Source organism: Chaetura pelagica, unplaced genomic scaffold, assembly GCF_000747805.2.
Source record: "Chaetura pelagica isolate M959 unplaced genomic scaffold, ChaPel_1.0 scaffold104, whole genome shotgun sequence".
NCBI lineage: Eukaryota > Metazoa > Chordata > Aves > Apodiformes > Apodidae > Chaetura > Chaetura pelagica.
This window is the reverse complement of record NW_009953786.1, coordinates 10,540,596-10,558,922: the sequence shown is the minus strand read 5'-3', so window position 1 is coordinate 10,558,922 and position 18,327 is coordinate 10,540,596. Positions and strand designations below refer to the sequence as shown.

General features: G+C 39.9%; 1 protein-coding gene across 1 annotated transcript in view; it reads left to right on the top strand.

Annotated features, from left to right (window-relative positions):
* JARID2 (jumonji, AT rich interactive domain 2) overlaps positions 1 to 18,327 on the top strand; it is a 226,055-nt gene that overhangs the window by 158,097 nt on the left and 49,631 nt on the right. The window contains 2 exon segments of the mRNA XM_010000948.1: positions 552 to 721; positions 15,914 to 16,090. Of these exon segments, the coding sequence (XP_009999250.1) occupies positions 552 to 721; positions 15,914 to 16,090 (347 nt within the window).

The following is an 18,327-nucleotide window of genomic DNA, read 5'->3' as shown; positions in this document are numbered from 1 at the left end:
CTTTCCCTAAAGGTTTTAAATTGTTTTTGTAGAACTGGGCCCTAACATAGATGCCTTATCTATTAATGTATAGCTTACCATATAAATAAGATTCTAGCAGATTGGAATAAATTAAAACCTTAATGGGGCAAAAATAAACCTCATTTGTAAATTAATTAAAAACAAGAAGCAAAGAATACTAACACTTTAGAAAAAAATACATTTTCATGGTGCAAAATACATATTTAATTTCAAGATAAGTGAATGGTAAACTGTAATTGTATGATGAGCAAGAAAATACTTGGAACATATGAAATAGTAGTCACAGATTTTATAGTCAAGATGTTCCCTTTCTGGTTTTCCAAATTGTTGCAGAAGATATTGAGTGGGTAAAAAAACAACAACACTGTTTTTGCAATTGACCTAGGTAGGGATTTGATATTGGCAGGAGATGGATTCAGATCTCTCTCTCTCTGGTTTGTTTATTTTTCTTAACCAGTTAATTTTTGTGTTCTGACTTCTCTCTTGCAAGTTCTGCCTAACGTGCTTCTGATATGCTCTTGTTTCCACAGGCCAAGGCTGCAAGCACAAAGGAAGTTTGCTCAGTCCCAGCCAAACAGTCCCAGCACAACTCCAATAAAGATAGTGGAGCCGTTGTTACCCCCTCCTGCCACTCAGATTTCTGACCTCTCCAAAAGGAAGCCCAAGACAGAAGATTTTCTCACTTTCCTCTGTCTTCGAGGTAGGAGTCTCACAGCAGCCTAGGGGGGCAGTCTGATTCAAAAGTATGAGCCATAGCACCTCACACCAAGAAGCAGCGAGACAGATGTGCTGGTGCTACACGTGAATATAGTGCATGCGTTTCTACTCTCAGCAGTTTGACTGCATCTGCAGCAGAAGTGTTTGAGTTAATGGTTGTAAAGACCATAAAATGAGGCTGGTAATAGTGCAAAAAGAAATCTATTTTATGCTCAGCACTCTTATCCTGAATGAGTTTTTATCTAGCTCTCTTAAGTCCTCCCCATCATCCTTCGTTTTGTCTGACTATAAACTGAAGAAATTTTTAACTTGCCTGAGGACTTGCAGGAATAAGAGGAGAAATCTGGTTGGAAATTCCCCTTCCCTAACTACTCGCTGTCCTTTATTGTTCAACCTGAGTGAGGCTTTTCACCTGACAGCGAGTGGAGGGGTTCTTAGCTGCCCTGGGAGCTGGGTTGTTCCCATGGTGATAATTGAAACAGGTGAGCTCCTCCATTCTGCAGCCCAAGTGCAGACAAGACATCTGAAGTTGCACGGTTAAATACATGTCCTTTCTGCAGATGCCCCCCTCCACCATCCCCTTAGCTAGTCACTGCTCCATCCTTGATGTGCTGGAATGATGCCTCTTGTTGTTTAGTCCTATTACTAGCTGAAAGGGTGGGCATTTGTTACAGATAGGACTTGTCTTCTGAAGTCTTAGCTAGTGGATTGAATACTTCAAAGCTTCTGTTTGAGTTTCCCTTTCCAGTACTGAAATCTTGGTTGCAGCTGCGAGCAGCACTGGTCAACACCACCCATAGCTTATTGCTGAGGTTTTCTCACCTTAATGAAGCAGGGTTTGGTGTTTGTGGGTTTTTTTTGTGTGTTGTTTTTTTTTTTGTTTGTTTGTTTTTTTCCTTGGCTTCTGGGAGATTGTAGGCTAGTGGCAGCTTTAGTCAGGTTGCTAATTTATCTGTCTTGACTCTGTTCCAATATGGAGCCTTCTTCCTGTTGGGACTTCTGGTAAAGTGGGTGGGTGGAGAGGATGGAGAGGGGTGGTTTGCTAGCTTTTGTGTTTGCTTAAAAGATTGCAAGGAGCAGAATCTAATGGAGTTTAAAGTGGTATCACAATCCTCTGAAATTTAATCTGTGGAAATGTATTTCTAATTTAGTCTGCTGTGAGGTTGATCAGTCTGTTGGCAGCATGTCACTGCTGTGATCTGGGCCAACTGCCACAGTTGTTGGTGGGAAAATTCAGATGGTCGGGGTGTGTGTGTATGTGTGTGAGCACACATGGCTGCATTCATGCACTTGTTTCCACTGCTTGCTAACTAAGCATGTGTTATTTATAGCTTTGAAGGCACTTGCACTTAAAGAAAAGTAACCTGTGTGGGGATGTGATTTATCTCCATTTCTATTTCCTACTGTCTCTTAGCATTCTGCTTTGACAATGCAGATGGGAACCACAAGTACTTCTGTCCTGTGCCAGTGCTTCATTCAGATAGTTTGTGTCTTGTTTTTTGTTTTTTTTTTTAATCAGTGGCTGTTTAGCTCTTGCACCTGTAATTTTCTTCTTTATTATTCATTGGTAGAATAATTGATGTTTTGTACCGTCAATTAAGAACTTACAATTCATTCCTAATTTCTTCAGTATGCAGGAGTACTTGTATATTTCAGACAACACGTGCATTCATACGGCAAGATCCCAATTACAATTATATTAAAAACCATGAGGGAAAACCTGCTCCGAGTGCCACACATGGCATGTTCTTGGTCTGTTTAAACAGGCTGAAGAAAGGCAAAGCTGTCAGCTCTCTGTTTCAACTCCTCCACAAGCTTATTGCTCCATCACCCCTGTTTAAAGCCAGAAAAGAGCAAGTAAAAACAGGAGGGGAAATCTTCTTGGACATCTGCTACCTGCATGCATTATCTGTGGAGGAGCAGGAGGGCAGCTTAGGGAAAGGGAGTGGGTTTGCTGAGGTTGCTATTAGCATCATTCTGGCTTTGGTGCTGAACTGCTGTGTCCTTCAGGAGGCCCTGGCTGCCTGAGATAGTGTGTGTTTGGTTCCTCAGGTGGTTTAGCTCCAGGTGGTGGTCTTTCTTGATGTGTCTGTTGGAAAAAAGGACACGGAAGGTGGTTCTTAGTATGCTTGCAGGGAGTTCATCTAACAGCCCATTGGTGCATCCAGCTCCAGAAAGGCCCTGAAGGTGGCCTTCCAGGCCACTGGCAGGCTTAGCTTGGTGCTCCTTTTCTGGTGGTACCCAGTGAGCTTACTTAAACCCTGCGTAGGGAAGACTTGTGATTTTTTTGGAAGGAGTTTGTTTTGGTTTTGAACCTCTGTGCTGTTATTTATTTAAGTGTTGAGGGATTAGAAATTGCTTGTATGGTGGGACATACAGTTTCTCAGATTTCTGTCTGGGTATGCCTGTCCAGCCCTGTCAGTTTGCACTTACATAATGAGATGCAACAAACAATTACACAGCACAGCACTTTGAAAGTTATTTAGTACAAAGTCTAGTAGTGATATGATTCAGGATAGTAAATCCCCATGTTTATGTGTGTTTGTGGGCTTTTTTTTTTCTTTTAGATTTTTTTAGATTTGTGACTCCCTTAAGTCTTAGTCTTTCAGAATGCTCTGGTTATATGGTCCCTGCATGCATGGCCAAAGGCAGTCTTCTCCAGGACCAGAGTGAAAACAGCTCTGTGGTCATGTCTCTGTCCTTGTCCCACCATACCCAGTAGCAGTGACAGCATCATGGTGTAAATTCAAGACGCCAAGTCAGTGTGCACTTTCATTTTTCTATTTTTAAATGCAAAAATTAAAAAATTCCAGTCACTGCTAGAACTTCACTGTTTGGCACTGTGAAAGGTTAATTTTGAAAGGTTAATTTTAAGTGGCAGCAGCTGAATTCTGTACTATTATGTGACAATATGGAATAAAGGCCCTTGATGTATGTAATGTCCTATATATAGTAAAAGGAGTTCCATGTACCTGGCCTTCTCCTGTGTTTCAGAAAATATAATGATTCAAATAACTTTTTTTTTTAGCATCCTGTAATTTCAAAGAGAGATTATTTAACCAAGATGACCTGTTTGGTTTCATTATCCAGGATACTAGGTGCTTTAGACATATTTTTAATTAGTTTGTTTTTTGAACTCTTGATTTGATAATGCAATGTACTAATTACTTTTTAAGAGGTAAGCTGAGAAGAATGAAAAAGCTGTAGCAGTTGATGACTATCTGTGCACCCTGGAATACATCTCACTGACCAGACTTGACAATGCTTCCCTGCTTTCCATTATTTTTAAATCCCTTTTTTTTTTTCCTTACTTTTTATTCTTCTTTCTTTTTGTAGCAGTTGATGACTATCTGTGCACCCTGGAATACATCTCACTGACCAGACTTGACAATGCTTCCCTGCTTTCCATTATTTTTAAATCCCTTTTTTTTTTTCCTTACTTTTTATTCTTTCTTTCTTTTTTTTTTTTTAAATTGTGACCTAGAATTTCCGATACAAGAAGGAAGGGAATAGTGGAGATATCTCTGAAGTGTTTGTCTGCAGTGTTCTTATCTTTAAATAGCTTCTTTGAAGGAGCCTGTATGTGCTTTGCCAGAGGCGTAATTAGTATCTTTCAGCAGTACACATAGATACGAGTGTGTCATCTCTGTGCAGTTGTACAACAGCTTTCACTTTGGCTGTATTTTCTGCCTCTGATCAATTTTTTTTCTACCAGCTTCTGTTACAGTGCATTTAAGTTACCTTTACTTTCCGTAATTCCTTACAGGTTAAAAATATTGCAAGTGGTAAAGGGGAAAGAGGAAACAGCTCCCTGTGAGCAATGGATCTTTGGCAAAAGGTGATAACAAGAAGGCTGTGATTAGGAGCTTACATTTTAAGAAGTTTTCCCATGATCAGTTTTCTAATTAAGCCAGGCCTCTGGGAGTTACATGCTAGAGAATATCAGGGATTCCTAAATAAAAGATGGTTGAATTGAGATCTCACAAATCGAGTTTTCAGACTCTTCTAACAACTGTTCTGCAAAACATGTGACTGTTCCTATTCTTTGAGTACTGCAATGACTTAGTGATATGATGATTTCTTACAACTGAGCAAAACCAAAATAGAAAATTTCACTATAGCATGTTTGTCCAAATTTCAGTAACTTCTGATTCTCAGTGCCACAGTCCTCTTGCAGTTTGCTCTTAAACAGGCTTTTTTGTTTTAAACACCTTGTTTAGTTGGTAGGCTTGGCAGGCTTTGATGCCAGTCTCTCATGTCTTAGGAGGTATTGTATTGTCTTTGCCAGCAGATATCTATAGAGATTTTCTTTTACAACAGGAGAGGCCTCAAAAACAAACCTTGGAAGCTCTTAATTTTGGGTTTGTTAGAAAATGACCATTAATTTGCATAGCTTTTAATGAGGCAGAAGGTACACTTGCCTGGTAATTGTCAGTAGGTACACTGGCCTTTATGAGAGTTGGCATCTGCATCAATCACATTCTTGAAGTCCCAGGCTGCCAAGGGAGCGTATTACCACTGTGGAGACATGCACAGCAGATCACAGCAAGCAAGTTAAATAGCACAGCAACTTGGTTAGGCTGGAAGGAAAGCAATGAAGTGCTGACACTGTCCAAAAATGTGAGCTGCCTTGCACTTGAGGTTAGTTTTTATTATTCCAGAATAATACTAAAACATGAAGAATTATGATAATTTGTTTAAAATACTGGAAGAAAACTTTTAATCAATTTTATTTTAAAACAGTTTGATATTTGAGACTGAAATTTTAGGATGGATTGAAAACATAAAATTAAACATTGGGATGTAGAATCTTAGTCACAAAAAAGCTTGAAAAAGAAGTTTGCATTTAACAACTGTAATTCACAATTTTGATGTTGTTTTTTTAAAGTTAAGAGAAATATTGAAGTGTAAAAGAAGAGATACATCTCATACGTGCAACCATTTAGTCTCCCTGTGGAATATGCTGCTCTGGGCTTGTAATTCACTCCACAGTGGTTTAGAATAGAAGTAATTTAATCAGTGTTGGCAGGGGGAAGTGGATATGTGGGCTCCCAGTAAGAAGCACATGTATCAAGTATGTAGAGACAGCCTGGCAACCTACACTGGGGCATTACTTCGCAGGAGATAGGAGTGCTGCTGGAAGGCCATGCCTCCAGGCATGCAGTGGAGGATACATCTTGACATCAATTTGTGCCTACTAGGAGACTTAAGAGGTTGCAAGAGCTGCAGCTGAATCAAAGTTTTACCCTGATTTTTTGAGGCCCCTTTCTGATATTAATGATTCCAGTATCTGCCCCTGCACAAAGCCACAGGATAGAATTAGCTTATTGAAGCAGGAGGCTAATCTTGTGGTTCAGCTTTTGTATTTGCCACAGACTCTGAGTCCCTCAGCAAACTTCTTTGTTTTTTCTGTAAAGTGAGAAATACTTACTTCTGTGTGTTGGTATTGTTGTAGGTGGTCATGGATGGTTGAGCTACCAGCATAAAATTTGAGTCCTCTTACAGCAGCAACAGTGCATCAAAACCTCAGTGCCCATGGTTTTCAGCTTCAGGTGGGCAACACAGAGTATTCTGGCAAAGGCAATTCCTGCCCTTCCTCCCAACCAGAAACCTGTTAGCCTGCTTTTGTAACCTGTGGACCTACTGTAGGTTCAGTGTTCCCTAAAAATCTTGCTTTCTGCTATGAATGGGGCTCATAATCTCTTGGCTATGTGACACAGCCTAGTAGGCTTCTGGGAGTGACAGCGCCATGGCTTGGGATTTGCAGACTTGTTTGTGGTGGAGGGGAACATTAAGACATTAAGACTGAGTTGAAGTATATGTGGGAAGGTTTGGTTTTGAAGTTTCCCTCCAAATCTAGCTAGGTTAGTGGAGGTAAATTGGTTTGAGATTGTCAGATCTGAATTGCAGATGTGAGAAGCACTATATTCAAGGTTTTTTTAATACTGTGGTTTGTGTTTTGTTGACTTTGGAAAGTGAACCTTATTTTTTTTAATTTTTCCTCAAAATTCATGCATTTCCCCACTGCTACTCCATTTCCCTAAAAAAGGAACAATTTTCCTTGTCTTTTTCGTTTTAGCTCTGCTGCTTTGAAGAATGGACCAAGGTAAAAATGTGGTTTATGTCAGTAAACTAGCTGATAAGTTAGCCATAAAACTAAGTATCTAGTGATTCATACAATGGCAGAGAAAGGGAGAGTCTGAGCCATAAGTGTTTTTATGAGCTTTGTTTTGTTTCTGTACTTGGGATGGCCTTTTCTTCCCCCTCTCTCAAGCATCAGGGAGCTTTTGCTGGGACTGTTCCTGCAGGTGGAGTCAGACAAGTGAGAAAGAATTGCTCTATCCTATAGAGTTTATGCTGTTCATTCTCTTTTAACTTTGCTCTGTAAAACGACCATAAAGTGCAGGCATAAATGATGATTTATTCGCACGCACTTCAGGGACTGGACACTGTCCTGCCAAAACCTACTAAGTAGGACATATAATAAATGAGAAACAGGCCCTAAATTTTAAGCATTGAGATGCTAGTACATCAGGAGCATTTGGGAGCCAAGGTTTTTCCACCTGCATGCAGCCCCAAATTGGAGCCGTGTGTCAGAGGAGAAGCCAAACCTCTGGACATTGCTTGTTATAGGGCTTGGCATGCCACATGTTTATCAAGGCAGGCTTAAGTCCCACATACCTTGACCTTCCTTGTGCTTAAATAATTCTGATGTCTTAAACTGTTTTAGCATTTTTCCAAAGCACATCTGGGTTATGTTTAATTTTTAGGAGGAAAAAATACAAGAGAGGAGCTAGAGGGGGAGTTGGTGTAAATAATTCATGGAGAAGAATCCTCCAATTTTGTAGAAACCACAGTCTAAATTACAGAGAAGGCTCTGGGATTGAGATGATTTTTGTTGTGGTTGTAACATACCAGGGTTTGAATCCTGTCCAGATGAAAACATTTGGTTTGTACTTCAGTAAATATTGCAGAAACACTGCCAGCTAATTCTGAAGAGTAATGAAATAGTGCTTTTGGCAAAGCACATGCACTTTCCGTACTTCTGATTCCACTCTTCAGATCCAAATTCAGAGTTTTTTTAGTATGCTTAGCTGGTCCAAGACAAAAGTTAATGAGAAACAAAACATACCATAATTTAGTAGGGAAAATTACACATTTGTCAAATAAAAAAAAGTTAATAACCTCATTAGTCAAATTAAATGGCTGAAAAAGAGTATAGTGTATTCTATTAATCAGACACTTGCTGCTGAGGTCAATGCATCTGTATGCACAGGTTTTGTAAGAATCAATTCTGCCTGCTGTTAGTAGCAACCCTGAATATTCCACATGCAAAGGGTAATACCTTTCTGAGAAAACTGCTAAAAGCAGCACAATGGCTTAAAAAAAAAGTATTTTACTTTCTACCTATTGTTGTTTAAGCATCAAATAAATTATTATAACATAATATAACATAACATAAAATACATTTGCCATCCTTTCATATGCATTAGGCAACACTTTGTGTATAGTTGTGGTAATTGTTTTTCCTACATAGTTAGGTTTTCTTTTGTGTTGCTCTCACAATAGGAGGGAAGACAAAAATACTCGAGAGAATTTAAATAATGAAAATGCAGATACTCACGGAAACAGTTGCCAAACATACTTCAAACCTCATTTTTTAAAGAGCTGAGTATCTTCCCTTTTTGTAATAATTCATAGCTCATTGTAACTCTGCTGAATGAATTAAAAAAAGGAAAAATCGCCGTTCATGATTTTTTGCGAATTTCGTCATTCACAGTGGTATCTGATGACAGTAGCAGGAACTCCTACTTTGGTACTGGTGACAAGAGGGTACTTGGGGTTTGTTAGCTATCTGAGCTTTCTGCGTGGCTTGCACAATCCCTTAGTCAGCCATGGCAGTTTGTTAGGTTGCTGCCTGGCCTTGGCCATAGCTTTTCTGCTCTTGACTGTGGGTTAACAGCAACTTGTGAAGCAGGAAAAGGTGAGCTGTACATGTCAGGGCGGCAGATCGACAGCACTATCAGACATACTCCTGTTAAAGGTGCTCAATATAAGGTATCCTACCTGCTTTATGGTATTTGTTACTATTTAATGTCAATAATCCTTTCAGCATCTTCTTTCTCCTGTTGCTCCTGCAGCCTTGGTCCATCTGCTGGCTTATCTCTTGCCACTTGTCTCTTTCTTCAACACCAGCACACTCGAACCCATCTCTTCTGCTCTGCTTCTGCAAGCCCTTTCCTTCAGCTTGCTTCTGCCATGGCTTCTCCTTCCTGTCTGTCATGTTGTAGTCACCTTGTCCAGTTCTTTAGTTATGGTGTGTGTTTTTATTCAAATGTTGATGCAAAACAAATCAACTGATTTGAGGGGAAAAAAAAACCCCACATCTAGGAAGTGTGTGCTTGGACATCATCAGGACAGAATGTAACATGTACAGTCTCCTACAAGAGATGGGAAACATACTGCGTTTCATGTTTTACTTAATAACTGAAAGTGATGTATTAAGCTACACATAAGAAAAAGTGTGCATAGAAATTTTCCAGATCTTTATTTGAGATCTTGTAACGTTGCATTACAGTTACAGCATTTATTAATGGACTTTAATTTCCTTAGTTTGGGATTTTAATCTAAATCAATTCCCCAATCCGATTCACCATGTGGCCCCACAAAAAAATTATACTGCCACAGTCAAGGTGGTGGCACAGGAGTAAGAACAAGAGGCCAGATAGGGGTAGATGCTCTGTAGACAATTTTTAATGCCAAGAAAAGTGTCCATGTAGCCACATGGTTCCTTGCCTGAAATGTCTTCTAAATAAGTGGTAGAAAGGCCAATTTTATTTTCTAGATTGCCATCAGATTCGCTGAGTGAGCAGGTTTTTCAGGCACCTGCTGATAGGGTGTGCAGCAGGATTAGTTTCTTAATGTGGAGGGCTTCTTGTCTGCTTTCTCCAGGTGCTGGAGGGATGTTTCCCTGGTCTTCCCCTTCATCCACTGTTAGTGGTAGCATATGCCTGAACAACTTGGGGCTGCTGGCACAGAACACTTGTAAAATTCTGTACAGCCACAGGCTTTCATAGCTCTCTTACAAATGTTTTTCTGCTGTTTTTCTTAGGAATGGAAAGTGAGGAATAGGGGAGTTACATACCTAAAGTGCTGAGACCTGGCATGCACCACCTCCTAGGCACAGATGCTGGAGCATTGCAACTCTTTTGCTGTTGGTTATTAATTAAATTCTAAAGTTGCCCTTTAGACAAAGGCAAAAATGTGCAGAGTGGTGTGTCATAAATTAAAAAAATTAAGGAAGCACCTAGAACTGTATGTTCTGTGAACATGTGTAATAGTATGCACCTGCAGTTTTCCTTATTCTTAAGCCATTTTGGAGTGTTTTTATCATCTTGTTGTCATATATAATTTTCATTATAAATACCTTGTATAAAGGTATTGTGTAAAGGAGAAACCTGAGAGCAGCAACACTCAACAAAGTCAATCTATAAGGCGTTCTTAACTTGAGATGGAGACAGGCCAGATTTATGAGGAAGGGTATTATATTTTGTTATACCAATTGATACAACTGAAAAAAACAAACTAGCTCAGGAGTGCACATTCTTCTCCACCTCTCCAACAGACTTCATAGTTTATGGCTACAGTAACACCACTTAGTATTGTTTACAGAAATTAACAGATTTGAGTAACAAACTGGGTAGAGGTAGACTATGGCTTCATATACACATGCCTGTCTGGTCTCAGATTACGAAGGATATTTAGGACAGGAATCCTTATTATAATAATGAAAGCAAGTGATCACCTAGCTTCCTCTGTTAATGGTGCAGCTTCACTCGTATGGGCTTCATTAGTTCCTCAGTAATGAGAAGTCTTGAGTTTTATTTCCGTAAGAGGAGTTTGGGGCAGTGGGGGGGGTGTCTGTTAGCTCTTTGCTTGGTGTAAACCACCAGTGCACATCAGCCACTCATGCTTACATACATTAGGTGTTGCCTAATCAACATAATGGTTATTGGTTTAGCTTGAATGAACCACAGTGTACTTATAGGCTTCTCTTTCCTTAAGGTTGCTCATAAAGGGAATTTGCAGTATCTTGATCTTGAGCAGCCTGTTTCAGTATTTCAAACTAGTGTTTTTTCAGCCTTTTGGACATCCTTAGCTACGTAGGCTTAAATGGCAGTGGTTTTAACCAGCTCAATCCACAGGTGTGAACAAATTTTCAGTACTTGAGGCTATTCCAGAACATTATAAAAGACATTGATAAAAGTAATCCTAATACAAAAAGTAAGCAAGAAAGCTCAAGTCTTTTAAGATTTCTTTCAGTGTCTTTCATCCATTGTGATGCTTAAATAGAACAAAAATGCACGAGTCAAGCCTTTTTTTTTTTTTTTCTTCTTGCTTTCTGTTTTAAAAATCAACTTTAATAAATATGTAGGAGAAGCTGGGAGGAAGGCAAACCAGATTGAATGCCAGCTTTTCTTCAAGGTCTCATATTGCAGAACACTTAGATCAGTAAAGTGAAGGCTAGAAGGATTCTCCTGTGTTATTGGACTTTTCTAGTCTAATTTCTTTGAAAATGTATTTCCCAAACAGTCCCATCTGTCCCAGGAATGCAGTTTAACCATTGTTGCTCATAGTTCTTGATTGGAAAGAATTAAAAAATGTCATTCTGGCCAAATATTTACGAGCTGAGATTACAATGATTGAATACCAGGAGTTAGGTGAAGTTTGTATCAGCTGCCTCACTTGGATTAAACCCTCCCTCCTTTCTAAGCAGAGTGACACAGTACTCTATTTTATTCTCTGCTTTAAAAGAAAAAAAGAAAAAAAAATACTGCTATTGCAATAGCAACATTTGCGTCGCAGATGATGATTTTATTTCTGATTGCTGTTCAAAGCAGCTGACTAAAAAGCTCAGAGATGTGGAAGTCTAGGTATCACAGAATCATTTAGGTTGGAAAAGACCTTTAGGATCATCTAGTCCAATCTTTAACCTTACTCTACCAAGTTCACCCCTAAATCATATCCCCAGGCACCACATCTGTCTTTACTTTTGAACACTTCAAGGGATGGTGACTCAACTATCTCTCTGGACAGCCTGTTCCAATGCCTGACAACCTTTTCAGGGAAAAAAATGTTAATAATGTCCAGTCTAAACATCCCCTGGTGTAGCTTCAGGCTGTTCCCTCTTGTCCTATCACTATTAACTTGTCAGAAGAGATCAGCACCCACCTTTCTACAGTGTCCTTTCAGGTAGTTGTAGATAGCAATAAAGTCTCCTCCCCTCAACCTCCTTTTCTTTAGACTAAATAGCCCCTTTTCTCTCAGCCACTCGATGGAACAATAGATGAGGAAAGATTGGGCTTAGGCAATAGATGCTATATGTGGTCTCCTATTTTAGTGACTCAGAAGGATAACATTTTGGACTATTTCTCTACTGATAATAGAGAGATTTCAGTCTGTGTTTAAATTTAATTTTGAGGGTTTTTTAACAGTAAGTTTCCTTTACTGCCATCATTTATCAGTGTATTAATGCACTAATGGTGCCAGACTTAGGACCGTGATTATAACTGATGCACGATACAGACTTGCAGAGCTAATAACTTCTGAATCCATACCACAGACTTGGGTATCTAGATGGAAGAAAAAAAACCAACCACAATTTATTTTTCTGGCAGAACTGTCCTAGAATTTTGGAGACTTCTAGTTAGTTGCTCCCGTCCAAGCAGAAGAATTAATGTGCCTCTCAACACCTTTTGCCTATTATGGTTGATTGCTTAGAGTGTGCCAAAAAGTTTTGGGCTTGCATAAAAAAAATGAAAAGTTTTGTTTCTGTAAGTTGCTACAGCTTCCATGCCTTGAAATATGTCAGCAAACTAAATTTGTTCATTAGTCTATACAAGAGAATCATAAAATGGTTTAGATTGGAAGGGACCTTAAAGATCCTCTAGTTCAAACCCCCCTGCCATGAGCAGGGACACCTTCCATTAGACCAGGTTGCTTAAAGCCTCATCCAGCCTGCCCTTGAACACTTCCAGGGATGAGGCATCCACAGCTCCCCTGGGCAACCTGTTCCAGTGTTTCACCACCTTCACACCATAGTATTTCTTCCTAATGTCTAACCTAAATCTCCCCTCTATCAGTTTGAAGCTACTATCCCTTGTCCTATCACTACACACCCTTGTAAAAGGTCCCTCCCCGCCTTTCCTGCAGTCCCTCTTCAGGTATTGGAATGCTGCTGTAAGGTTTCCTTGGAGCCTTCTCTTCTCTATACTGAACAACCCCAACTCTGTCAACCTGTCTTTAGAGAAAGTGCTGCAGCCCTCCCATCATCTTTGTGGCCCTCCTCTGGACTCACTCCAGGAGCTCAATGTCCTTCATATGTTGGGGGCTCCAGAAGTGGACACAATACTCTATGTGGGATCTTATCAGAGTGGAGTAGAGGGAGAGAATCACCTCAGTTGACTGGCTGGTCACCCTTCTTTTGATATAGCCCACAATATGGTCGTCTTTCTGGCCTGCAAACACACATGGGTGGCTCATGTTGAGCTTCTCTTCAACCAAAACCCCCAAGTCCTTCTCTGCTCAATAGCTTCCATTCCCTTCAACCCCCTGTCTGTATTGATACTGGAGGTTGCCCCAACCCATGAGCAGCACCTTGCACTTACTGAACTGCAGGTGGTTGGCATGGGTCCACCTCTCAAGTTTGTCCAGGTCCTTCTGGATAGCATCAGGCCCCTCCAGTGTGTCAAGCACACCACACAGTTTGGTATTGTTAGCAAACTTGCTGAGGGTGCACTCAATCCCTTCATCTGTGTTGCCAACAAAGATGTTAAACAGTGCCACTCCCAGTACTGGCCCCAGAGGAGCTTCACTCTTCACTTGTCTCCATTTGATCATCAAGCCATTGACCTCAGCTCCTCGTATGTGGCCATCCAGCCAATTCCTTATCCGTCCATCGCATCTTTCCAATTTAGAGACCAAGTTATCATGCAGGACAGTGTTGAATGCTTTGAAATTTGTGGAGTGCAAAAGGCTTTCCCCCTAGGGTAACTATATGTGTCCATATATTTATGTCTAGGTTGGATGGATTAATATGTATGTTATTTTGGGGCAGGGGGGAGTTGTCATGCCCTAGGTGCTGCTGTAGTGTTTTCCCCTGGCTGTCCCAGTGCTATCATTGATGCACAGCATGGGGTGCTGATGGGGAGTTTCTCTCTGCTTCTCTCCAAGGCAGCTACAGTCCCAAAGTGGCCATTATGGTGACCAAGAGCAAAGGTCTTTACCGGTGTGGGCTGAGCCCCTCACAGCCGCTCACTCACTCCCCCCACAGGAGTGAGCCCTCCTTTCCTCTGGGAAAGGAGGGCTTCATCACATGTGACAGTTACTTAGGAAGAGAACCACTGTGACTCAGAAAGCCCTCCTGTCCACTCTCTTTGCCCAGCTTTTAATGCTGAGCATAATGTCATATGGTCTGTGATATCCCTCCGGTCAGTTGCGGTCAGTTGTCCTGGATATGTCTCCTCTAGGCTTCTTGTGAACCCTCAGCCTGCTCGCTGGCAGGACAGCATGAAGAACAGGAAAGAAAAAAAAAACCCTTTGATGCTGTGCAAGTCCCACTCAGCAGTAACTAAACATCCTTGTGTTATCAAGTCTGTTTTCAGTCACAAATCTAAAATAGCACCATACAAACTACTACGAAGGAAATTAGCTTCATCACAGCCAAAACCAGTATGCTTAGGATGGTTCATTGCAGAAACAGCCTGTCCTGGTTTTTCTCCCATATTTAGGTATCCATTCATTAAAATGCAATCTTTGTAGTTAAGAATATTTTGTACAAACCTGGTGGGAGCAGAAAATATGCAACCCAAAAATAAGCTGTAGTTAGTTGTTGGCAATGACAACACCAACAGCTAACAAACAAACAAAACACAGAACTGCTGTTCTGGAGAGCTTGAAGCCAGAAGTGTTTCCTAAGGAAACATCAGCTCAATAGCTGCTACCTTGTGTTGTTGAACTGTAGCCCAGCTTTCTTTGTCCTTTGTTTTATTTAGTTACAGGAAGATAATTGAAGCAGTGCGTCCACATTCTTCACTTCTATTGGCTTTGTTTTTTTCCCGTTTCCACCAAAACCAAAAAATAATTAGATTTTTGTGAGTAGAAGGCTACTAGGGCACGTGGTCCTGCAGGGGACAGACAGAACACTCATTTTGAAGTAGAAACTAGTATTGGGCATAAGAAAAAGTATCCATTATTTGTGAACAGCATTTGTACATTTAAAAATAGTTATTAGATTGCAACAGTTATGTCATGTAGGTCTGATGCACTGCAGGGAAACCTATGCACTGTTGCATGAAACAGATAAGATAAATTTTATGCAAGAGCTTTATCTAAATTACAACCTTGTACTGTTATTAAGCTTGTGAATCCTCACTTCTCTCTCACTGAATTGCATGTTGCAGCTTACTCTTGTGCAAATAAGGCAGGGCAGAGGGAGCATCATGGGAAGTAAGTAAGAGATGAGAAGCAACATCCTCAAGAGGAGCATATGAGTCATCAGGAGACCTTTGCTCTTTTCTCTCCTTTGCTAGGGACCTAATAGGCAAATGTAAGCATCTCGGGTTTTCTTTTTTTGTTTAAAACTGAAACAGAATACTGTAAAACATTGTGTACAATACTGTAGAGATCTGCAAAGCATTTTGAAGTCTAAATACTAGTATTTTATTGTAATAACCAAAAAATATCATTGAGGTGCAGATTGGTTTGTATATGCTTTCTTTTCTTTTGGAAAAGCTGCAAGCTTTTTAGTTTGTGCATTAAGACTTCAGTAAGGCACTTAAGCACACATTTTTTAAATTAAGCATGTGCATTAGTCCTTTTCTGAGTACATAAAGCTATTAATTAGGGCTTGTAGCAAGACTGTTTGATTGTCTAAAGTATGAATAGAATGTGCTCAGGAAGGGGGAAATCCTGCTTTTCCAGCACATATATATCCTATTGCTAAAAATTAATTAAAAAAAAACAAACCTCCAGTTAGTCATGCACTGGTGTGACCTTCCATATGAGTCCCTCTCTTCCCTTGCTATGCATAACACTAAAGTAGGTTATGATCCATAAGGTTACAGCAGTAAGTGAATCTAATGATGCTAAAGAGCCATTTCTTTATAATTATCAGGTTCTCCAGCCCTGCCCAGCAACATGGTATATTTTGGAAGCTCTCAGGATGATGAGGATGAAGAAGAGGAGGAGGAGGAGACAGAAGACACAAAAACAGCCACAAATAATGCTTCATCATCATGCCAGTCAACCCCTAGGAAAGGAAAAACACATAAACACGTACCAAATGGGCAAGGTAGGTCGTAAATAATGCTGATCTCCTGCACTGTCTAGTAAAGGAATTTGTGTGCTGAATGTGCTTAATCCTTGTCCATCACTCTGGCTCTGAGTAAAAAAAGATGCAGGCCATAATGGGAAAATGGAGTGAGATGTAGTGTTAACATCTTCTGCTTTTAACCTGTTTCTCCTGACGATCTAAACTCCATCTGTGGCAGAACTATAACTGCAGGGCTGGAATTATATATATACACACACGCATGCATGTATATGTGTAGACACACACAGGCACTGCCGGTCTGGCTTTTTTAAGACTGATACTTAATCTAGAATGGTTTTATTTTATCAAAGTTAAATATTAAGCATTTGTAAGTGTTATCAAAACATGTGACAGGCAACACTTAAAATTTCTCACATGCGATATTGATACCACAATTGGATTAGATTAAGATTTTGCTTTCATGTTGTTGATTGAACAATTGTATGGAAGAAGCTTTTTCAAGTCAGTTATTTCTTTGCAAATTAACAAAAGTTGCATTTATTGCACAGTATTTCTATCATAATGTCTTTGTGCCATATCTTGGTAAGAGAATCCATGTATGTTGCAACACCACCTGGTTCAAAATGGAAGACCTAAAAGCCATGGTGAATATTTTCTGAGCCTGCTGTGATGCTCCACTGCCAAAGTCTTGTGGGATGTGGTTCTCCCTCTGGCAAGAGCTCTTGTGTTATAACAACTCTGTGCCCTATCTGCCTGACATAATTTCAAAATGGAGCCTGTGCTCTCTGTTCCCTTTCTCAGTTTTAGTTTACCACGAAAATCTTTCCTTCTGGTGACTGCCCATTCAGCTCTCCTCCTCTTAGTAGGAAAACTGAGACGAAAGTCTCACTGAAGCACACTTTTTTGAGAGATGGTTGTGACCTGTGCCTGTTTTTTTTTTTGTTCTTTTGTGCTACTCTCTGCTCTGAGAAAGAGATTAGTAGATCTCAGTCACTTCACTGTGCTGGTCCTCACCTGCTTTTTGTTTTTTGTTAGATAAACCAAAATTATTCGTCATTACTACATCTGAATCTGTTTTTTTATTGCACACACAAACTCAAAAACTCTTATTTTGTGAAGGAGAAGGGGATGTTATGTCTAATAACATTTCAACTGTCAGCTAGTAGCAGGAATTTTAGTGCTGTAAAATCCATGGATCAAAACTTAGCACTTTGGATTAATTTCTAAATAACACCCCCCCCCCCCCAATAATAGGCAGAAAACTCTACACATGAAAAATAAGATTGCGCATAACAGAGCTGCTGCCTTAGAGTTTTTAATGTGATACATCATTACAAAAGGAGCTGTTCATGTTCCTTGAGAATGTCCCAGATGGCAGCCACTTTGAAATTAGCTCAGACCCAGAGACACCTGAAATCTTAATTGGGGGTAAGTAAAGGCAAACTTAATGAGCCATCTAATGGCTTCATAATCTTTATCAATATAGCTCAGAGTGAGCATAAATGAAGCTGCTGATTTAACAGATCTGCAAAAGACCTTTATAAAATATATAGGAGTGAGATGTTTTGACAAAGGTGATGAAACAGGAATTCCCAGAGAAGGCAACAGCTTCTTCATCATCGTAATTCCATTTTCTTCTTTTCTTTTTTTTTTCCTTTATTTTTTTAATTAAAATTTCCTTACCCAGGGGTATTGCCATTTTCCAGAGTCTGTTATTTTGATTGACAGCCAATAGTATTTTTGTTTCCTGTGACTAAAGTAAGTTCTAGTTCATGTGTGTCTGTTTTAAATGAGACCACACACAAAGGCAGACCAGAGACGAGTGCAGCAAATGAACTTAATCTAGCGTGAGAGACTATTTTTAATGAATTAAAGTCTTTTGTTTTTACTATACAATGTGTAGTCAAGCATTTCAGACCTGAAAGTGCTAAGCATTTGCTATGACATACAACAGCAAAGGTTCAGAGCTTGATTAATGTCATTAGAGAGTGTCAAATGGTTGGTTTTTAGTAAATGGGGGCTAGAACAACTTTCCTGGATGAAGTCATTTGTCAATATCCTCCTTTGGTGCCAATAGGAGGTTTTATTAGGGTTGTACATCAAACTGTTTCATATAACCTAGCCTGGTAAGCCACCTTTTGGACAGTTGACTCAACCAAAAATGCCCAAATATGAATAAGAAGCACAGATAACACGTGGTATAGCATGCTGCCTGAATTGAAGCAGTTAGCTCAACTGACTTGTCACCTTCCAAC